A 23,080-nucleotide genomic window follows, 5' to 3' on the forward strand; every position below is an offset into this window, starting at 1 on the left:
TTTGATCTACTTAATGTTTCTTAGGCTGAGAAAGGTGAATTAAAATCTCTTATTAGTGTGTTCCAATCTATTTATACTAGCCTCCCGGTAATTTCTTCTTTCTGAAAATTACTGTAGTGTTATTTGGTGCCTTGCGAATTATACCATTTAGCATTGTTAATGGCCCTTGTGTAGTTTATTTAGTGATGTTCAGCTTGAATTTCCATTGTCTAATGTTCGCATTATGGCTTTGTTTCTGTGTTTGTATTTGCGTTTATACCTTTGCTCGTCTTTCGCTTCTAGCCATTCTAAATCACTTTGTTGGATGTGTGGCTCTTGGAAACACGATAGACTTGGTTTTGCTTGGGATCTAAACAAAAACAATTTTTTTTAAGGTCAGTGAGTTAAACTTGGTTATATTTATTGACGTGGCAGGTGTCTGATCTTTGTCTGTCATATGTATGTACATATATGTGTCTTTGTGCATGTGGGAGGGCTCTATTCTTTACTATTTCACTGTGTGGTCTGTTTTCTTCACCTTTTTTTAACTGCAGTCCTTCTGATATTTAGGACAGCTGTTAGTTTTGTTCTAGTGGTTACATTTATATTTATATCTCTATGTAATAGTCCTACTTCCTTCTTTCTTTGAACAGTATCTATTGTTTCTCTTCTATGAACAATAAATTTAACTCGTTTCCTCTTTCTCCCTGCTCCCCTTTCTCTTGTCACGGCTCCATTTTAGCTGATACTGTATCGACAGATTCTAAGGCTTTTTTCTTTTTTCGTGCTAATGCCTCTGGAAGCTCTCAGTCAGGTGGTGTTCATGACAGTGGACATTGCCTTCCCGTGCAATGACATGAAAACCTGAAGAAGAGGTGTCTAGGAAGAAAATTCGGGAGACAGTCGTGAAGCAGTCTTTTAAGAAAGACTGCATCACCCACACTGGATGGTACAGGGGATGATACTGTATGGAAAAGGCAGGTTACGATGGCATTGAGTTGAGGTTATTCCGAAGAATTGGAGTTTAACGGTGACAAAGTTTCAGGAACACCTTACCTAATTTATTTTACTCTTTTTCTTCTTATGTAGGCATAGGAGTGCTAGGCGATTTAGAAATCTGACTAAACAATTCTTTTGAAATAAAAATTCTATATAATTAAAAAGCAATGTGATATCGTTTAATTGGCAGCTTTTAAAAATTTTTACCAGTGCTTAACAATTCATCTTATTAGAGTCAGTAAAATAGGGTAGTATTATCCTTCTTATCGATCACCTGTGTACTTTAAATATGCCTAAACTTATACTATTTGATATTTTAGCTTTTATCCCTAGCGATTAAAGATGAGGCAACCACTAAGCTAGTTCCGATTTCCACCTCCTTTCCAACTTTTTCCCCTACCGACTTTTTGTTATTGGTATCATTTTTGCATTATCTGACTATATGACATGCCATTTTACTCTGCGATCCTTATTTCATTTTTCAATCTGTGGTTAAATATATCCAGACCTCACCAAAGTTATTCAACCATTTGGTTGGTCGAAGCTTATTCCTCAGCTCTCCTCTTAGGAACAATAATGCCTAAGTCCTTATACTTCAAAACAATTGGCGTGTGACCTTTATATTCACGGATTAATATATATAGCTCACACTTTCTGTCCTTGGCGATCACGGAAGTATCGTTTCAGTATCTTCCATCCCTAGATTTAGCTGCTGAGAAATCTGATGCCAGCCTGATTCTCTTCCTTCATGGGTAGCTTCCTCTTTTTGTGTAGTTGCCAGAGATTTATTTTTGTATCTCTGAAGTCCATTCACGTTACTAGAACATATCCTGGGATTTACCTTTCTGGGTCACTGTTCTCTAATACATGGCGTACGTTTGCAATTCATGAAATCATGTCTTCCCCATTTCAGAAAAGTTTTCCTGAGTTATCATTTGAAATATTTATCCCGTTGGATCGTTTTAGTTTTCTTCTTTAGAAACTCCAGCTATACATTTGTTGGATCTCCTTTACGTGTCTTCCCTGTTTTTCTTCTTGAATTCTTTGATTTCCTTCATCATTTCTGTTTGATTCTGTTCACTTTTCTCATTTTTAATCTCCATTATCTTTTATTATACTTTGTTTGGAGTCTCTTCTCCCTTATATTTCTTCTAGTTTGGTCTTCACTTCTGAAATGTCTCTGTCTTTTTTTTTTTTTTTTTTTCCCAGCCCTTTCCTGAGATCCGTCAGTTCTGGCATGTCATGCTCACGCCTCGTCGTCACATCGTCTAACCCATTTCTCTTCCGGTTCTTGTATTTCTGCTCTTTGGTCTTCCTTCAAGCTAGAATGACTTTCTCAAGTGGTTTTGGGTTTTTGTTTTTTGTTTGTTTTGTTTTGTTTTAAATTCATGCTGGGATTTTGGATTCGAATTTTTCTTTCTCTGGGGACCATATCTGTATAGTGAGTTGTCTACATACATCCGGGAACGTTGGTGTTCCTTTTTGTTTCCTTCTTGTAGCATCTGTGTGTTTACTCCTGTAATAAAATTTGTTTCTGTATTTGAATTGGTCGAATCTTCCCGGACCCGTCATTAACAGGAGGTTTTGGTCCAAATGGGGAGAGGCCAGGGTAGTTCTCTAGGTTTCTCTGATGAAAAGCTCCCTTCTCTGCCACTAATTGGCTCTGTGACCTCTTGTTCCTTTTAAATATGGCCCTTCTCTGGATTCACTTCTCTTTTGCCTCTGAGAATCCAACCTGGTTCAAGAGGCAACCTGCCTCCAGCTGTGAGCCCTCCCCCCCCTTTAATTCAGATGGGCCCCCCCTGCACCCTGTTCCTGTCCATCCCACTGCCGCAGCTGCTTTGGGCCACACTTACATGTGACTTGGAGTTTATGGGTTTTTCTTGCCCCTAGTTTGCCTAAAGCTATAGCTTGTGGTTTCTTTCGTCTTTCCACTGTTGCTTGGTAGAAGAGGTAAGATTCTGAACCAAGAATCTGCCTTATTCCTTATTACTGCCTTATTCTTACTGGAAAAAGAAGTCTTCACCTCTCGAATTTTTCTGTTTGTAATATTCCCCAGGGGACAAGACACTGCCTGCTCGATTTCTGGCTCTGGGGTTTTGCGGAGGAATATTTTGTAACCTCTGCTCTGAATACAGCCATTTTTTACAAGGATCATCACCTTCTAATAACTGTCACTCTTACTTCTTGAGTAGAAATAATATATTTGTTTATGCCCTGAAAGATTGGTGGGGGTTGGACAGCGGGCCCTTCAAGCAGGGTTTCAAAGCTCTAGATATTGATTTTTCACACCAAGAAGAGTCTGAGTTCTAAGACCAAAGAGCCCACTCCCTTCAATTTTATGGACGAAGAAGCTATGATGCAGGTACAGGCCCGAGGTCACAGAGCCAATTAGTGGCAGGTTCAGAAGCTGTCAGGAGGGACCTGGGGTTGAATCCTATATGCCATGCCATTTCCTGGCCTGGCAACCTCCGTTCCCAGGTACCTTGAGCTTCTACGAGCTTTGGGTATCTGCTCAGATGTTGACTTTTCGAGGAAGTTCATTAGCATCTGCCCTGTGGCCCCGTGGTGAGAGCCTGTGGCTCATCCTGCTCTCCTCCCCATTGTGCAGAAGGAATCTGAGGCCCTGAAAAGGAAGGTGACTTGCCTGAGGCCACATAGCAAGTCAGGGGCCAGATCAGGTAGACCTGGAAGCACACACAAGCCCCTAGCTGTGGCCCTGTGGACAAGTCACTGAAATTTGCAGAAAGTTACGTCGGGGAGCAGGGGCTGGGATCAGCTGAAATAACACCTGCCCCCCTCACTGGAGGTCAGGCTGAAGTAAGATGACACACCGACCCCACCCGTCACTAGACCAGGGCCTCCTGCCCCTGTCAGATGGTTTCTCACTGAGCAGAAGAATGCAGTGGACTCCGCTGCCTCCTCCCTCCCCCACTGTCTCCAGCCCCAAATATCTCTGGACGTAATGGATCCAGCTGTCCTCTTCCTGGCAGGGGCGCTGTTGCCGCTTGGGGGTGAGATTTGTTTCCCTGGGGTGTGGGGGAGAAGCACCGTTCCCTAGGGAAAATCGTCCCTGCCCAGAGAGAGGCCCCCACCAAGGTCACACCCCCCACCCCGAGGACAGCCGTGTGCAGTGTGGGGACAGGCACGCGTGCTCCTTTGGAATGGACATCTCCGAAGGCTGTGCCGGCTCCCGGGCTCCCGTGGGGCTGATGGAGGCCTCTGATGGGACTTCCTCACCGTCTCCCTCCGTCAGGTCCTGCATCTCTCACCCTCAAGGGACCCGGGCACTCCCCAGACCCTGCACATGGCTCTCCCAAGTCACAGCCCGCTTTCTGGGATGGGCCCGTGACTGGGGCCCTGAAGGGCACTCTGGGTAATGTGACCGAGAGTGATGGGAGTCGTGGGTGGCCACTCGTGCCGATGGCCAGGGAACGCCTCTCTGCAGAGGGGACCTTGAAGCCAAGACTCCAAGACATCTGTGCACAGAGGGCGAGGCGGCAAACCTCAGGCTCGAGTCAGATCCTAGGTTCTAACCATGACTCCATTTCAACCCGTTTCGTGACTCTTGGGACACTCCTGCCCCAAGCCTCAGTGTCCTCATCTGTGACTTGAGAACAGAGCTTTCTTCTTCACAAGTGGCTCTGAGGCTCCACAACAGACATAGAAGCTGGAAGTGAAGGTTCGGAGAGTTGCATAGTGGCACCAAGATACATCCTATCCTGACCCCCAGACCTACGCACGTGACCTCATTTGGAAAAAGGATCTTTGTCGATGTTATTAAGTTAAAGATCTTGAAATAAGGAAACGATCTTGGATTACCCGGGCAGGCCATGTGTTCGATGACAAGTCTTATAAGAGACAGAGGAGGGGAAGGCATGGACACGTATAGGAGGACAGGTGAAGAGGGAGGCAGAGATTGGACGAATGTGGCCACAAGCCCAGGAGCCTAGAGCCACTGGAAGCTGGAAGAGGCAATGAACAGATTCTCCCCTAGAGCCCGGGAGGGAGCGGGCCCAGCCGGCACTTTGACTTTAGGCTTCTGCTCTCCAGAGCTGTGAGAAAAGAGGCATCTGTCTTAAGCTCCAAAGTTTCAGCCGCAGGAAACGAATACAGGAAGCTGTTCAGAGTCAGGTCCCTTCCTATCTGCTCGGTTTTCTGGGTCAAGACTTCTGAGATGTCTGTCCTCCGTATCACCTCTGGGAAGACCTCTAGGGATGGGATGGGTGGGGGGCTCCCTGAGCTACCCCCGGCCAGAGGCTGAGGTTCCTGAGCTGCCTCCCCCCTCTGCGGCTCTTGGACCTTGGCTGAGTCCCTTTCTCTCTTTGGGCCTCTGTGTCCCATCAAAAAACATTGGAATCTCCAAGGGCCCAGCTCTGGCGTTCTGGGGACCACTCTGTCAGCACCCAGCATGGCGGTGGGGTCCCGGGTGGACCGGGTCTGACCATCTCTGTGACTGTTCTGTTTGGGTTGGTCAGCCAGCGCTGGGCTGAGCTGGGCTGGACGCGGGAGCCCAGAGAGGGTCAGAGGTGGAGCGCCCCCACGGCAGAGGCAGAAGTCGGTACTGTCCACGAAGGGGTGGCCGACGCCAGGTTGGGGAGCCTTTTTTAGGCACTGGAACCTGGTCCCCTGATGCCAGTGCTCCCGAGGTGGGACCTGAAGAGGCCAAGGCCAGCAAAGGTCTGGTCAGGTCCGGGCCCTCTGTCCCCACCAGCCGTGCGCTTCTCACTCTCACTTCCTGCCTGAGATGGGTCCTGGGGGGTCCTGACAGTGGGGAGCCACAGAGGGCTTAGGGCAGGGATGTGACCACAGTTAACGTGCTCACTGGAAATGCCTTCCCAGGGCTGGAAGTGGGAGGCTGGGAGGTAGGAGGTAGGAGGAGACGGCCGCTGAGATGTGCCAGGCTTGTCTGACAAGGGCCAGGACTTGGGCCCAGCAGCAAGGCCCCTCCAGGGGGCCAGGAGCATGCTTTGGGCCTGAGGTCACATGCATATTGGGCTGTGGCCAACTTGGCCCCGTATGCAGTTTCTATTCCTGGGTCTTGGGCTCCGACACCAAATACGGTGTTGCTTGCGTCTGGCACCCTCATCTGTGGCAGGCGTGGCTCAAGTGGTACATCCTGGCTCCCCAACGGGTCCAGACCTGCCCCCCACCCACACCGCGGCAGAGCCAGATCATCCCAGCGCCACCGAGAGCCTCACTCCATCCAATTATCTGTCCATGCCCCCGTGTGGTTCACATTGGGTTAAAAATACTCAGGACCAGAATATCCTCTTTCCCCAAGGCGGGGAACACAAGGTTCTTGGTTCATACCAGGGTTCTGCCACCTGGGACTGGCTGGGGCATCATGGGCAGCTCACCCAGCCTCTTACCCCCAATGTCCTCACTCATTTGGTCACTCATCCATTCGCTGACTCCCTGACTCGGTCACTCCTTCATTCAGTCCCATGCTCCTCACTCATTCACTCGCATACACAGTCACGCGCTCACTCCCTCAGCGTTTACGGACCACACATGAAGAGGCAGGCACAATTCTACGTGCTGAACAAAACATGCAAAACACAACAATATACCTGTTCCCATAGGGTCACGTTCCAATAAGTATAAACAAGTACAAAAATGTACAATATATTAGAATAAGAACAGGGGCGAACGGACTCAAGCAGGAGGCTGTGGAGTAGTAAGGGGGGAGTTGAAATGTTAGGGGCACCTAACGACGGCCCCACGAGAAGATGGTTTTTGAATGAAGGCGAGGGGGAGGCGAGGGAACCTCCGTGGAACGTGTTCCAAGCGGGTGCCACAGCAGGGGCGAAGGCCCTGGAGTGCCAGCTTGCGGGGGAGGGGTTGGAGAAAGTGCGAGGCGGTCAGGGGCGGCCCGGGCAGATGATGGCGAGAGAAGTGGGGCATGAGGTCAGGGGTCGGGGGACACGTAGGACCCGGCTGACCTTCCCCATCAGGCGGCCAGAGCAGAGGCATGATGTGGCCTGACTTGCGTTTTCAGTGTCCCTCTGGCCGCCGAGTGAGTCACTGAGTGAGCGAATGAATGAGAGAATGAGTCGGTTTCCTGTGTGTCTACCATGGGCCAGGCACTGAGCTGGGCACTGGGGAGCGGAGGCGTGCAGGCCCCCATGGCACCTATGGAGGTCCATCTGGTCCTCCATCAAGTACCACCTCCCCTGGGAAGCCACCTTTTCCTGATTCTGCCGGCCTCCGCTCCATTTCAGCTGTCATCTACTATATCCTCCTCGTCTCTTTTCAAAGGGTCTCCTCCTGGCAGGCTGAGTGTTCCCCCAGGGCAGGGTTGCACCTAACTCCTCCCTGCTGCCAAATATGTTCCCTGAGGGGCTGAGGGAGTGAACTGAACAGTGAACCAGTGAGCCCCAGGCCTTGGACTGCGCCCGCCCCACCTCGCTGTGTCTCACTATTCTTTGCAGATGGATTTGCGGGCTCTGCGAGCATGTGGAAGGGCCGCGGCCGCGTTCGCCTTGCCAGAGAAGGTTGGCTGATGCTCCAGGGTGTGTCTGCAGGAGGCCTGCCACGTTGCCGAGATCCCCACCTCGCTGCCATGGGCTGCCCAGGCTGGTCAGTTCTAACCCTTGATGTCGCTGAAGTTCCCTACCCTTGGCCCTGGGGGAGGTCCAGGCCCGATAGGTCAAGTCCCAGGCTCTTGGCACCGCTCTCAGGCCATGAGACCCATCTGTCCCGGGGGAGGGGTTGTCCCCGGCTCCCCTCGGCCCCTAGGCTGTGCCCAGTCCCTCCACCCCTTTCTGCTCAGGATTCCTGGCTTCTAAAGTAGAAATGACACAACCGGCCCCTGGGGTTGCTGAGGGCCATAGCGGGTGTGGAGCTGGCACTGTGCCCTGAGGAAGCGGTGGCCAGGATTCTGTGACCAGTAAGGAATCCAGGCCAGTGTACGCAGAGTCCCTCAAGCCCCAGGCACATTCCCACATTGGCTGCACCATCTCTACCGGGCAGGGGTGAGAGTGCGGACTCGGGTCAGGTGGCCTGAGCTCAGACCACTGCTTTGCCACTGGCCCCCCCATGGGACTCTGCATAAGTTACCAGAGTGCTCTGTGCCTCAGTTTCCTCACCTGTAAAGTGGGGGGTGATGACTGCCATTTATAAGGTTTAATGAGTTAATATGTGTGAAATGCTCAGAGGGTCGCCTGGTGCGTGCATGGTAGACAGTCAACATATATTGAGTGAATGAATGAATGAATGAATGAATACAACCCTTTAGTGGGCTCCAGTGTTCCTGTCTTAAAGGTGGGAAGATCGAGGCTCAGAGAGCTAAGTGACTTGCCCCAGGTCTCACAGGTGGTTGAAGCAGACTGGGGGTCCCGTGCGTCCCAGGCATTCCCACAGTCCCACCCTTGGGAATGAGTCCCAAGCCTATCTTGTTCCTCCCAGCCATCTGCAGGGCACCCAGGAATGTTCCTGGCTGCTGGCCACATAAGCACCGCCAGCAGGGAGCGAGGGTCCCAGGGCTGCAGTAATAGCCAAGGTCACAGAATAGAGCACAACCTCTTTTCTCCTCCAGACCTGTGTCTAGTTGAAGCACAGCCCAGGGAAGGGGCTGGACAAGCCCAGGGGCTCAGGAGACCCTGGCGTTTCTGAGCCAAGGGCTCTGGGACCCAGCAAGCATCCTCACGTGCCTAGGGTTCACCTGTCCTGCATGTGAGCGAGCTTGCGCGCCAGTGCCCAGGCCCACCAGAGCCCCAGGACTCCTGCTGAAAGTCCCCAAGGCTGCCTGGCCGTCTGCCCTCTGGGCCTCACTCCAGGCCTGGATTATGGAACCGAACAGAGCTGAGGGGTACGTATGCTGGGTCTCAAATCATAGGCTGCCAGCCCGGTGTGCCGAAGGGGACAGACCTGGCCAGGAAGAGAGGCTTGTGGGCCCCGTGACAAAGGCACTGCTTCTGACAACCCCTGCACGTGCCAGATCCTGTCCTGGACCCCTGACGGCCACACCTTGTAGGGGGCACTGACCCAGTCCTTGGGGAGCTCACAGGTGTGTCACAGAGCGTGAAAAAGACCTACCCAGACCTCGGTCCATGGCCCACTGCTCCCGTTTTCCAGGTGAGGAAGGAGATGGAGCTCTGAGCAGCTGGCAGCCGTGGGCTCCAGAAGCGAGCATTGGAGTTGGCTGTGGCTGCTATTTGTAGGAAGTGTTTTTCTTGGGTCGAAGATGCCAGCAGCCTGCCCAAATGTGGTGCTATCTCTTACAGACCAGCCGGTTCCTGCTGGAGGCTCCGGGTGTCATCCGGGGAGACCATGTCCAGGCCCCATGACTGCCTGCTGTGGCTGCTCCGGGGTGCCCCAAGCCAGCGGGGCTGCACCCTGTTCATCATCAGCTTCAAGTTCATGTTTTTGGTTTCCATCGTGATCTACTGGCACATTGTGGGGGAGCCCAAGGGCCAAGGACAGCTCTCTAACCTGCCTGTCGACGTTCCCTGCCCCCACTTGATGCCTCCAACACCACCCTCCAGCGCCCCCTCTCCGGGCAACATCTTCTTCCTGGAGACCTCAGACCGGACCAACCCCAACTTCCTGTTCATGTGCTCAGTGGAGTCGGCCGCTAGGGCCCACCCTGAGTCGCGGGTGATGGTCCTGATGAAGGGGCTGCTGGGCAGCAACGCCTCGCTGCCCCGGCACCTGGGCCTGTCGCTGATGGGCTGCTTCCCCAACGTGCAGATGCGCCCGCTGGACCTGGGGGAGCTGTTTCGGGACACGCCCCTGGCAGCCTGGTACGCGGCGGCGCGGCGGCGGTGGGAGCCCTACCTGCTGCCGGTGCTCTCTGATGCCTCCAGGCTGGCGCTCATGTGGAAGTTTGGCGGCATCTACCTGGACACGGACTTCATCGTCCTCAAGGACCTGAGGAACCTGAGCAACGCGCTGGGCATCCAGTCCCGCTACGTCCTCAACGGGGCCTTCCTGGCCTTCAAGCGCCGCCACGCGTTCATAGCGCTGTGCATGCGTGACTTTGTGGCCCACTACAACGGCTGGATCTGGGGCCACCAGGGCCCGCAGCTGCTCACACGCGTCTTCAAGAAGTGGTGCTCCATCCGCAGCCTGAGCGAGAGCCACGCCTGTCACGGCGTCACCACCCTGCCCCCCGAGGCCTTCTACCCCATCCCCTGGCAGAACTGGAAGAAGTACTTCGAGGATGTCAGCCCTGAGGAGCTGCCGCGGCTGTTCAATGCCACCTACGCCGTCCACGTGTGGAACAAGAAGAGCCAGGGCACGCGCTTCAAGGCCACGTCCAGAGCGCTGCTGGCCCAGCTCCATGCCCGCTACTGCCCCACGACGCACGAGGCCATGAAGATGTACTTGTGAGGGGCCTGCCAGGTCATCCCCCCAGCCCCGCATCCTGATGGAGAAGGACTCTTGGCCGTCTGCCCTGGGGAGGCAAGATGGGAGGGCCCGGAATCGGGGCTGGAGTGGGGGAGGGCAGGGAGCTGGCGGCCCAAGAGGTTAAGTTATTGGAGGAAGCGCTAAGGGCCCTGGGATTCGCTCTCTTCAAGTCAGGAGGAGGTAGGAGGGACACCACTTAGGCCAGTGCACTGCCTCAGGGTAGAGGTGACAAGTGGTGGGGGAAGCCCCCCCCCCCGCCCTTCCCTGCCCCCTCCCCACCCCCGCTAGCGTCGTCGGGAGTGAGCAGGGCGAGCATCCTGGGTCTGCTGGAAGGTGGGAGCATCCTCCAGGCATGATGGAAGATGGCTAACTGGGACCAAAGTGCCCATGATGGGAGCATGGGGAAGCCCAGGAAAGGGGAGAGGAGGCTGTCGGTGGGAGAGCTGCCTGTAAACTCAGCCTCAGGAGCCTGGGGCAGGGCTTCGCTCTTTTCTGGCTTTGATTTCTCTTTCAGAGGGGCTGAGGCCGGTAGACCTGGCCTGGGGAGCATTCCGGGAGAGGCCCCGTCTGTCCGCCGTATCCTTCCTTCTTTGCAGAGATGTTGCCCGGGTGACATGTGCCAGCTGTTCACTCTAGGGGCTTGGGGACGTGGAGTTCTTTTGGCTCGGGGTAAAGCATTTTAAAGGAAACCCCCTCTCCCTACCCTGCTCATAATAAACACAGGAAAATAATAAATATAACAAAGGTGACTCACTGACATCCAGTGCTTTGTGGTTGATAAAAGACATTCACTTGCTCGGCCTTCTCCAGCCCCGTTCTGCAGATGGGGAAGAGTTGGGGCTGGAGGTTGTGGCAACTTTCCTGAGGTATCTAACCTGCCTGGATCAGAAGGGCTGGGTCAGAGGAACAGCTGCTCTCCTGGTGGTGGGGGGAGGCCCTATCTGGTTGGTGTTAAGGAAGCCGCCTCAGAGCCCAGCCCTGCAGCCGGGCTGCAGAAGCCCTTTCCTACAGAACTGGGGGTGCTGCCAGGAACTCTGGGGCTCGGCAGGCTGCTCTTTGCCAGCTGAGGGGGGAGGTGTTTAGAGGCCTCTGGATTCTGCCTGCAAATGGTCTTAGGCAGCCTGGTAAGGAGGTGAGCTCCCTGGCCCTAGGGGTATTCAAGAGCAGGTGATGTTTTCGATGCAAACAATGAGTTATGTCGGTTATTTCTCCAACCACAGTATCATTCCACCTATCTTAAATTTCTTTTAGAATGAGCAGGTTTTACTTTAATAATACAATTATATATTGACCTCTGAGGGTCAAGCATTGTTTAATTAGTCATTTGGCTATGGTATAGTGAGTGTCTACTATGTGTCAGCATACAGAGATGAAACAGACACATGTCACTCCCTCACCCTAAACTCTTCTATGGCTCCCTGTTGCCTAGGGAAAAAGCCTAACTGCTGGGCCCAGCATTCAAGGCCCTCCGTGACCTGGCCCCATCTCCCTCTCCAGTCCTCAGTGTTGCTGTCCGTCCACACTGAGCTGCATATTCTTGACTCCCCTCCTCACCCTAATGCCCATTGTTGATACTCCATGCCTTTGGCGTTGCTTGCGATGCCCTTCCCAACCATCTTCACCAACAGACTCCTCCTGCTCCTTCCTGTAGGGCCACCGTCCTCTAGGGAGCCTTCCCCGATTGCCCCTCCTCCAGCCCCAAGCTCCCAGCCATCCTCTATGACTGCTGGCTTCTTAGCCTGTCCTCCCAAACATCTTGAAGAGCAGAGCCATGTCGAGTCCCTCTCAGGGTCCTTCCTGGGGTTGGGCTCCGGCTCCCGGTAGGGAGTCATCCATGTAGTTTTGCTGGGGCCCCTAGAAGTTCCTGTCAGTCCATGCAGAGCCGAGGGCCCAGAGGCACCAGTTCTGGACCCCTGCTCCCCAGGGAGCATCAGATCCTTGGTTCCCCGGCTACTCTGACACCTTGTAACTCTGTCAGGCCAGGCCAGGCCAGAGCAGCTGCAGCCAGCTCTGCAGCAGTGCAGGCTGCCCAGATGTCTGCAGACCTGCCTTCTTGGAGGACCCGGTCCTGGAAAGCGGTCCAGGAGGCAGCCGTGGCCCCAGACTCTCACCTCACGCCAGGCAGGGCCGGGAATGGAGGAACGCTCAGATTTTCCTGGCATCCCTGTCTCTGAGAAAGTGGGCATGGGGCACAGAGGTTTGGGGTTGATTTTTCCTCTTCCACAGTCCAGCAAGAACCCTCCAGCCATCAGCTTGGACGGTGGAGGGAGGAGGCTGTACCTTGCTGAGCCAGCCTCTCACTGCAGCTGTAAACCAGTCAGGATCCAGCTGGCCAGAAATAACGTCAGCTCCTGGAGAAAAGAGGCTGAGAGGATGGGTGTGGCCTAGAGAGAAAGGCTGACTCATCTTCAGGCCATAATGCAGGAAGATGACCTCTGCTGCCCCGACCCCAGCCTCCACCCACCCCAGTGCTGTGTCCTTGCACCTCCTCTGGGCTAGGAAGAACCGTTCCCAATGCCCAGGGCAGGGGAGCCCAAAGATGCCCTTTCTTCACCTCCCGGCCTCCATGCCCTAGCCAGAGCTGAGCCTGTGCCTCTTTTGCAAAGAAGAGATGGATGGTACCCACCTCCTGGTGTGGTGGTAACGATAAATGAGCCAGTACGACACCTGGCATAGGGTGCATTATTGCAACACACCTCCACTTTCTACATGGGGAGATCGAGGCTCGGCAAGTAGGCGGCAGTACTGGGATTTGAACCTGAGGCCTGAGCTCAGGGCAGGAAGAAGACTGGCTGGGGGAGCTGGAGAGGACGCCTCTTTACCTCCCTAAGCAACGACCATAGACCAGAGCCCAGAGTCCTCCTGGGGACCCCTCAGCCCGAGCCTGATTCCAGAGAGACCCTGTGCTTTGTTCTGTCCCATCCTGAGGCCTGGCAGCCTCAGGCTGCCCCTCCTTGGAGTAGGGGCTGGAACTGGAGTTCTCGGAAATAAGGGAAGGGCAGGCTCCGATGGAAGCCTGCTCTGGGGAGAGTAATCAGATCCCAGGAACTCTGAGGTTGGTTTCTGGCTGTGTGCTTTCAGACGTGTTTGGGAACTGGGGAAGAAGAAGAGGACCCATCTCTGCTGGAGAGATGGCCCAGCAGGGGCCTGAGGCGGGAGTACTGTCAATTATTTCGTGAACCTTCCTGCTGGCCAAGCACAGGTGAGCAGGAAAGCGTCTTTCTCAGTAGCTCTGGGGTAGGGGGATAATTCCTCTTGCTGCTATATCAATATTCAACTCCTTGTTTAAATATTAAATTGGAATGTCCTCCCTCTGAGTGCCTGCAGAGACCCAGGATGAGTGAGTAACTTAGGGCTAGGTTCCTGGAAGTCGGGTTTCACGGTTCACTTGTTCCTAAATCTGCTTGTCCGAACGTGGGCCAGCCGGTGCAAGGCATGCTGGGAATTCCGCTCTGAGGCCAGGGGTCAGGACTAGACACGGCTTCGGGACCTGACAACTGCCCATGGATTCAGGTGTGATCTGGGCTGCCTTGGGGGGGCAGGGGAAAGCATCTTCTCCTTGGGCAGGGGACAGCAACAGGAAATTACCATGGTGGTGGGTGAGCCTGCTTGGGGGGGAGAGGAGCACCCCAAAAAGGAACACGTTCCTTGCAGTCATAGTCCACCACCCACAAAAAACAGAACCCAGCCCCAGTTCCTGCCAACTTCCAAGGAGAGAAAGCATAGAGGAGGCCTCTGGCTGCTAGAAACAACTCGGGTCTTGAAACAACGAGCGCGTTATTATCCCAGATAATAAATACATTGGCTAATTCTCCGAGAAAGCTGCTGTAAAGACTCCAAAATAGAGCCACTTAAATAAGGTAGAAGATTGTTTCTCTCTCACATCCCAGCCCCAAGATGAGTGCTCCAAGACCCATGGGACCACTCTGCCGGCCCCGAGATGGGGCTTCCAGAGGGCTCCAGCCTCGGGCACTGTCTTTAAGGAGACAACCCAGAAGTTGCACACCTTACTTCTGCTCATATCCCGTTGCCTAGACTTAGTCACATGGCCACGCTCAGGATGCTGGGAAGTGTAGTCTACACCTAGGGGGCCAAATGTCCAACTAAAACTCAATATGTTCTATTGGTAAGTGGATGATAGGAAGAATGGACACTAGCGGACAGTCGACAGTGTCTGCCACACGTAACAAGGAGTCTGGTGAAAGGGTGCCTCGTGCGTTGCTTAGTTCGGCAGCTCATTAACATCTTCGTAGCTTCAAGGATCCAGCCTATTGACTTTTGGGTTTGTTCCCTCATGATCTCAAGATGGCTGCCTCTGCTCCGAGCATCACACCTCTATGCAACAAGACAAAAACGAAAATATTCCTCCCTTGTGTCTATGAAAACTTTTTCAGAGGCTTCTCTCTCCAACTGACTTCCCCTGACTCTCGTCGGCCAGAATAGCGTCATATTCCTACTCCAATTATTAGCAAAGGGAGTGGAATGACCAAGCCCAGCTTAGCCTAATCGAGATTCACCTCCAGGGGTTGGGAAGGGCGCCACTTCCTCTACAGCACAAGGTCACCTGAGGGCTGAAGAAAATCAGGGTCTCTTAGCAAAAAAGAAGGGGTGTAGGAATGACCGCGGGTAAGGACCCTCTACAGTAACTGGCACTTTCTGCCCACCTGCTCTGCCCCGTGCCCAGTGGTAGCCTCTTTCCTGCACGTGATTTCATTCGCCCTTGTGAAGAAGACACCATAGCAAGAGACCGAAGCTCAGCGAAGTTAGGTGACTTGTCTAAGGCCACACAGGCAGTACCTGACAGAGCTGCAGTTACAGCCCAGGTGTGCCTTGCTCTAAGGCCAAGCTCCTTCCCACTGCAGGATACCCCAAGCAGAAGTCCCATGACCAGTGCTTCTTAGTTCTAAGACCAGCAGCATTAGACCTGTGAAACATTTTATGATGTGAAACCAACCTCAGAGTTCCTGGGATCTGATTACTCTCCCCTGACCGAGGATTTTTGTAGAAGCACAAGTTTTATTCTACGCGGAAACCGAATGCTCATTTCACAGGACCCTCAGGCTCTTTGCAAAATCGTCCTCTGATATCCGTTTCACTAGATGAGTGCACAGTTTTACCGTTTGGGCCTCTTGCTCATCCCAGGACTGGTTGGTGCTGACACTATTTGTTGTGAAGATATCAGTTGGAATTTATTTCAGTTGCAAATAGCAACGACAAAAAAGAGTGGCTCATAAAAGGCAGGAGTTCATTTCTCGCTTGTGTAGAAGCCTAGAGGTGGGCAGCCCAGGGCTGGCATGGCAGCTCCACAGTATCAGGGAGCAGGGTTCCCATTAGCTCGCGGCTCCACCGTCTTCAGTACATGGCTTCCGCCTTGCTGCCCAAGATGGCTACTCAAGGGCCAGCATCGCATTTGCACTCCAGCCAGAAGGAAAAAGGAAGGATTGAAGTGGGGTGCTCTCTGCCTGTGAGAGGCCCATCCCCAAAGTGGCACGTGATATTTGCACGTTAGATCATTGGCAAGGATTTAGTCATAGGACAACTTAGCTACAGAGGCGTAGTCAAGCTGTGATGCAGTCTCTTCGCAGGCCCGAGATGACTCGAGCTGGTGTGGCCCTGCAGTGTTGTTCTGAGTCGCCTCAGAGGCCAGGCCTTGATGACCACATTGATCAGTCACTGGATGCAGGCCGCCCCTGGAAGAAGACACGATCTTGAGCAAGGCAGTTTCTTTGGCCCGGGCCAACCTTAAAGAGCATCTAGAACTGAGGGCCACGTTCCGGTAGCTGTCCCAGGAGCCGGGCATACATCCTTCGTCCTAGGATGGAATCTGAGTTGCTCATCGTGGCGTTCATCCCAATACCGTAAGATTCCATCTGCGTGATGTTCAAAGACAGGCAAAATAATCCATGGTGTTAGAAGTCAGGGTCGCGGCCACCCTTCGAGGGGGCCTTCCGGGCTCCGGTTACTGCTTCTGTATCCGGTGCTGGATACATGCGAGTGTCATTTCGTCAACATCCGCTGATCTTACACTCACGTATTATTGTGCTTCAATAACACGTACATGAAACAACAAGACAGAGACTAGACTGTGAGGGTGGAGGGAGGGTTTGGAGAGGCTGGCAGGTGCGGGGCTGGACGTAGGGGATCCAGGTGCAGGCTGGCTTCTGGCCTGCTGATGGGAGAAAGAGCAGATGGAAAGCTCAGCTGAGGCTTGGGTGTGAAGGATCCCTGGAGACACGGCTCTGGGCTCCAAGAAGCCCGGACTGAGGAGTTGACCCCAAGGCCGTGGCCAGTGATGCTTCAGGAAGGACAGCTGGCTTCTGCTGAGGGTGACAAATAAGAAGGCCGAAGGTCAAAGACCCACTGTGGGGGGATGCCCGCACTCAGAGAGGGGGTGCTGAAGAAACAGCCGGAAGAGGTGGAGAGGACCAGAAGCCAGAGTTTCTGAGAAGTGAGCGGAGTGGAGGTGGGAAGTCCTTCTGGTGCTCACAGGGGCCCTCAGGAAGAGAATCAAAAGCTGGGGCCTTCAGAACCCCGCCCCCCAAGTCAGCAGGGCCAGTCACTCTCCCTTTGGGCCCAGGCAGTGAGCAGGCCACACCTGCCTATTTATAGAAAGGGGGTGGCAGCAATCCGGGAGGCCTTGCAGGGATTCCAGGCGGAGAGGGTGCTGGCAGGGCTCCTACAAGCTCGGCCTGATCTCTGCCAGCCTGGCCCACACCCTCAGAGCAGAGGACAGGCGGGGGCCACGGCACACAGGGGAGACGGAGGATGGGCTGCACGGCGTGGAGGACCGAGCTGAGCCCGGAGGCAGGGGCTCACAGAAACAGCTGTTCTGTGGGTTCAAGGGAGCTCTTTTCCTTTGGGGGCCTCCGTGTCCTTACCCATGGGGCAAAGGAACCTGTCTGCCTCCACCACGAGGCCATGAGCTGATCCCGGAGAATGGGGTGGGTTTTTCTCTTGGCTCAGCCCAGTGCAGGGTAGGACGTGATGTGCATACTTGCTGAGGGTTGAATAAATGACAAACCTATGCCCCCAGAAGGCCCAGGGACCCGGATCCAGGTAGGGCCTGCCCTCCCAGAATCCCCCACGAGCCTCAGGCCCTCCCCTGGTCACTCAGGCCTCCCCGATGTTGTCCTAAAGACCTCGGTGCCCCCACGACAGGTCGATGGGCGAGATAAGCCTCCAGACAAGTGGGAAATTGGAAGGGCCAGGTCCCTGGCCCAGGGACTTAGGGCCTTTGGGCCTTTGACACCTTTACCTCAAATATTACCTTAGAAGTCTAGAGTTACTTGAGGGTGTGCAAATTGCACTCGATAGAGACCTCTTGGAAGGCTGCCTGCGGTGTTCTAGGGGCCAAAAGACCTGGGCCAAGAGCCTCCCAGAGGAACCTCACATCCTCTGAGCCTCAGTTTTTTTCATTTGCAAAGTTGAGGCAGGACACACCGAGCCTTCAAGCAGTTTCTGGCCTTAATATCCTCAAACCAATAAGGATCTTCAAGGCCCATGGGGACTAGGGCTGGGATGTGGCCACAGGCCCTTTGCGAGGCCTGGCTGGGACTGGGGACACTAACTCCACTGCCTCGAGGAGAGGGGTACATGTATCAGTGCCGGGGAGGCAGTTTCTGGAGCAGCCCTCACAGTCATTATAGGGCACCCCTGCCAGGAGACATGTGCCTCAAAGTCTGGAGGCGGTGGAGTCCCCAGTGATATCCCCAAACAGCGGGGACAGTCCAGGGGAAGATGCCTACCATGCGCCATGTCACCCAACCTTCTGGGATGAGTATCATGTCATTTCACCAAGGAGGAGATGCGTGGAGAGGGCAAATGAGGTCTTATGGTCACAGACCCACTTCTGCTGTCGGAAATGCCCCCACCTCCAGCCTGCCCCATGGTCTCTTTCCATCCACTGCCCACTCTGGGCACTTCGTGCGTGGACCGCCTCGGCCGCCCCTGTGGGTAGTGAGAGCCTCGAGGACCAGGGCAGGGTGGCAGAACAACCCCTCCCACAGGTACGGGATGTTATGTCTCGCTAAGCGCCCCCTCCCTCGCCTGCACAATTGCTCCTTGAGGCAAACATTATCTCCACTTTCTGAAGGATGCATCTGATGCCCCAAGGAGCCCTTGCCCGAAGTCTCCAGCTAGTGGAGGCAGGGCCAGAACATCACCTGGATCTGTCTGATGCAAGCCCAGGCGTTGTGCGGCTCTGCCATCCTTCGGAAAACCCAGGCAGGGCCAACTCATTCATGGGGGGAATGCAGGGAGGGTCATGGAACCTCTCCTCCCATGCTCAGGCACAGCCCACTGCGGTCCATCACGGTAGGTCCATCACAGGGCATTATAAGCCAAGAGATTGACTTTCGAATAGGAGCATCCAGGGCAGAGCGAAGCCGCCTACCCTGTTGGCAGCCATCCCGGCACCTGGCCCAGCCCCCTGGCTGCTCTGAGAGGCCTCGCCCAGCTCTGCAGGTGCTGGAGACAACCAAGGCATCTGGGTCCCATAAGGCTGCTGTGGGCTGGCTAGAGCAGCACAGATGTGATTCCCATTTGTCCCTCCTCCCACAGCAGCTCACCGCAGAAAGTACCCAAGTCCCCTGGGGCTGGACTAGGAGAAGTAAGGAAGCATGAAAGGCTCAGGTGAGCCTTCGAGGTATGGCCTTGATTTTCCCCTGCAGCTGTACTAGCTACTCTCTTTGTGTGTATCTGTGGGTGCCCTCTACCCCGGACTGTGAGCGCCTTCTCCCTTGGGCTGTGAGTGCCCCACAGACTGTGGGTGCCCCCTTCTCCCTCCACCCCTCCACACTGCAAGCACCTTCCCCCTCCGGCTGTGAGCTCTTCCAGGGGAAGACCAATGTCTGATTCATTCAGGAGCCCCCAGCATCACCCTGCCTGGGCCCGACACAAAGGAGGTGTCAAGTGACCGTTTACTCAATGGATGAGCCAGTGAATGAATGAAGAAATGGAGCGAAAGGAAGCTCAGTCTCCACGCATCTGCCAGGGCCCGGTCAGGGAAATGGAAACCTTACCGGTTATTTTATCATAAAGGATTCTATGTCAGGAGTTGGTTAAAGAGGAATCGAAAAGGCAGGGAGGCAGAGACAGCCCTGCTTCTCTCCGTCCCCCTGCGGCAGCTGCCGCATCCGGAGCTGGGGACCTACGGGAAAGGTGGGAGTTACTGGAAACTCGAAGCTTGGAGGAGGTGCCCAGGCCCTGGAAGTCCACCTTGGAGGAGGAGAGCTCTGCTCGCCTGGTGTTGCTGCCTCAGGAGCTTGGAGGATGGTCCCACCAGGCCAGTCCCCAGGCCTCTGAGGACAGACGTCAGTCAGCTGGTGTCAGAGCCTCTGAGGAGATGGGATGCAGCTGGTTCTCAGAAGGTGGAGAAAAATTTGAAACTGGAACTAACTGCCTAGAAATAAACCCTTATGCTTAGGGTCGATTGATTTTTTTTTTTTTTTTCCTCAAGAGTACCATGACGATTCGATGAGAAAAAAAATCATTTTTCAACATATGGGAGTGGAAAACTGGATATCCACCATATACAAAAGTCAATTCGAAATGTGTCAACAATCTTAATGTAAGACCTAAAACCATAAAACTCTTAGAAGAAAATATGGGTATTAATCTTTATTTTTTTCGATTAGGCAATGATTCCTTTAATATGACACCAAAAGCACAAATGAGAAAAGAAATAACAGTTAAATTGGACTTCATCAAAATTTAAAAATTTTTTATTTCAAATGACATCATCAAGAAAGTAAAAAGACAACTCACGGAATGGGAGCAAATCCTATATCTGACAAGGGATTCATATCTGGGATACATAAAGAACTCTCGCAACTCAAAAATAAAAAGGCGACCCAATTAAAAAGTGAGCAATGGCTTTGAAAAGCATTTCTCCAGAGAAGATATACAAATGGCCAATGAGCACGTAAAAAAAATGCTCAATATCATTCATCGTTAGGGAATCGTGAATCGACACCACAATGAGATACCACTTCACATCCGCTAAGATGGCTATTTTTGAGAAGACAGACAATGACAAGTGTCAGTAGAGATGTAAGAAACTGGAACCCCCACACGTGGCTGGTGGGAACATAAAATGATGCAGCCACAGTGGAAAATGGTTTGGCAGTTTCTCAGAAAGTTAAACGGTTACCATACAGCCCAGAAATTCCTTCCCTAGGTATATACCCAAGAGAAATGAAAACATATGTCCACACAAAAACGTGCATGTGAACTTTCATAACAGTATTATTCATACTAACTAAAAGGTGGAAACAACCCAAATATCCATCGACTGATGAACGAATATATCCATACGATGTGAATATTATTCAGAAATGAAAAATGAAGTACTGACATGCTATCACATGGACGAACCTTGAAAACATGCTCAGTGAAAAAAGCCAGACAGAAAAAGCCACGTACTAGACGATTCCATTTATATGAAATGTTCAGAATAGGCAAATCCGTAGAGACAGGAAGTAGATGAGTGGTTGCCGAGGGAATGGAAGTGACTGCTAATGGCTGTGGACTTTCTTTCTGGAAAGACGAAAATGTTCTAAAATTGGTGGAGATGGTCGCACGACTGTGAACACATGGAAAAACACTGGGCAAATGTTGTGGTATCTCGATCATGTTATCATTTTTAAAAATACATAATAGATACTTTTTTTTTCTTTTTAGGTTCTGTGGACAAAGCGCCCAGCACGGCCAGGAGGCGGTCTCGGTCTCAATTCTCAATCTGTGGAACCATTGTTCTCTCTGCTGGTAGAGACACACCCCACTCAAAGTTCCAGGAGTCCAAAATGAAAATTCCCCGAGCGGTTATTGAGTGTCGTCACGACTCCTGGCTGTGTGTCTGTTATGGGACAGGTTGGTCTCCGATTCAGCAAAGACAATTGTGCCCTTTAAGACAGAGCCCCAACTGGCGATATAACTGAGCCTTCAGCAGGTCACGCTCCATTCTGTTGTTCCTGGTGGTGGGCAGGGCACCCTAGAGACAATAGCTTCAGAAAGTCCCACTCTGCCCTGGAAGAACCCCCGCTGGGTTGTAGGTGAAGTCACACAACTCTGATCTCTGACTACAGAGCAGGGCTGCAGGCTGGGGAACGGGCCGGGAGGCATCAGCCTTCACCCCAGTTTGGTCTAGAGGCCCAAGATGTGATTCCCGCTCCAAGTTCAGATATTCAGGAAGAGTTTATTCTTCTGGAGTCTGGGAGGGAACCCTGGGGCAAAAAAATGATGATGATGATGATGATGATGATGATGATGGTGGGGACAGTAGCAACTCACCTTTTCGGAGCCCTTATCCTCGGCCAAGCACTATCGTAAGCATGTATGTTAACTCAGGTAAGCCTCACCCCCACGCTTTGAGGGAGGGGCTACATTAACTCCACTTTGCAAGATCTCGAAGTACTCTACTAAGTCGGGATGATTCATTTATGGTCAATGTTATTTTGACATTGATCTTTAACAAATTTCCATTTCTTCCATGTCTGGCCAGTCTGACTCTGACTCCTCTGATGAGGCATACTAGGCGTGTCCCCTTGGCCAGGCACACCCCATCCGAGAGAGGCCCCAGCCATTGAGGTTGGAACCAGCTACCTGGCTCCCTGCCCTCACACCTCTGTCCTCGACCGATGCTGCCCTGTCACTCTCTCTTCCATTTCTGCTGCCCGAGCCTTGCCATGGCTGCGGCTCCAGGCCCCATCCCCTGACAACCCTCCGCCATCCCACCCCATCTCAGTTCTGCCTCTGTCCACCCCCCACACTCAACCCCTGAGACTCCCTATCCTCTTCCCTGTCCTAAGGAAGTCCTCATGTGCCCAACATGCCCCAGAGAAGCCAAATAACCCTGAGTATTTCTTCGCCAGGAAACTCCACACTCTAGCTATGCTGGGAAAACAAGGTTTTTTTTTGTTTGTTTGTTTGTTTTTAATTAAAAAACAGTCCAAAACAAAACAAAACAAATGACTCCATGATGTTTTGGTAGAGGGGGGAAAACCACACACACACACAAAAACAGCATTTCACAAAATGGATTTCTGACCATTGCAAAATGATTATAAACTGTTCCAACTTCCAGAGAGACGGAAAGGAAAATTCATCTGCAAACAGTTTCTTACTTTCCATTTGGGTTTTAAGTGCAGTCCAACCCCTAGTTCGATCACAGAAGGTCAGAAATGAGGTTAAGGGAAAAGAGTTCACATGAAGAAAGGGAGGAAAAGATCAGTATTTAGCCCAGAGCTTAGAAACTGCTGAGCCCTAAGCCCAGCCCAACACTTTCTATCACAAAGCCACTGAGATTCAGGACTGGGAGAGACCAGAGTCCTTAGGCTAGCCCAGCTGCTATAACCCTGGACAAGCACTTCCCTTTCCATTTGAAGATAGTCTGTGTTATGATACAGTTTTAGATGCAGAAACAAACACTGAAATTAACACTGGCTTAAAGAAGGTAGAATTTTATTTCATCCTCATGTAAGAGGCCAAAGATAGGCAGTCAGAGCTCAAGAACTTAGCTGCTCCCCAAACTCATCCAAATAGCCCAGGTTGCTGCTGCCCTCCCTGCTCTGTCCGTCAACACTCAGTTTTCATGTCGTGGTCCAAAGCAGCTGCTCCAGCTCCTGCCATCACACCTACACTCAGCCGGCAAGCCTCACCCAGAGATCACTCCCATCACTTCTGCTGTTAACCCATTGGCTAGACCTTACTACCTTTAACTGCAAAAGGAGTTGGGAAAAATAGTTGTTAG

At 52.7% G+C, this 23,080-nt stretch overlaps 1 protein-coding gene across 5 annotated transcripts in view; it reads left to right on the top strand.

Annotated features, from left to right (window-relative positions):
• A4GALT (alpha 1,4-galactosyltransferase (P blood group)) overlaps positions 1-11,089 on the top strand; it is a 22,145-nt gene extending 11,056 nt beyond the window's left edge. Inside the window, exons 1-4 of one of the 5 annotated variants that reach the window (XM_011369003.2) lie at positions 7,413-7,560; positions 8,638-8,791; positions 8,921-9,057; positions 9,207-11,089. In XM_011369003.2, coding sequence (XP_011367305.1) covers positions 9,253-10,314 — 1,062 coding nt within the window. In that variant the 5' untranslated portion in view covers positions 7,413-7,560; positions 8,638-8,791; positions 8,921-9,057; positions 9,207-9,252 and the 3' untranslated portion in view covers positions 10,315-11,089. The other 4 variants (XR_002782460.1, XM_011369001.2, XM_023535911.1 and 1 more) reach the window with 4 other exon arrangements.
• Positions 11,090-23,080: the final 11,991 nt, after the last annotated feature.

This window comes from Pteropus vampyrus, unplaced genomic scaffold, assembly GCF_000151845.1.
Source record: "Pteropus vampyrus isolate Shadow unplaced genomic scaffold, Pvam_2.0 Scaffold145, whole genome shotgun sequence".
Lineage (NCBI taxonomy): Eukaryota > Metazoa > Chordata > Mammalia > Chiroptera > Pteropodidae > Pteropus > Pteropus vampyrus.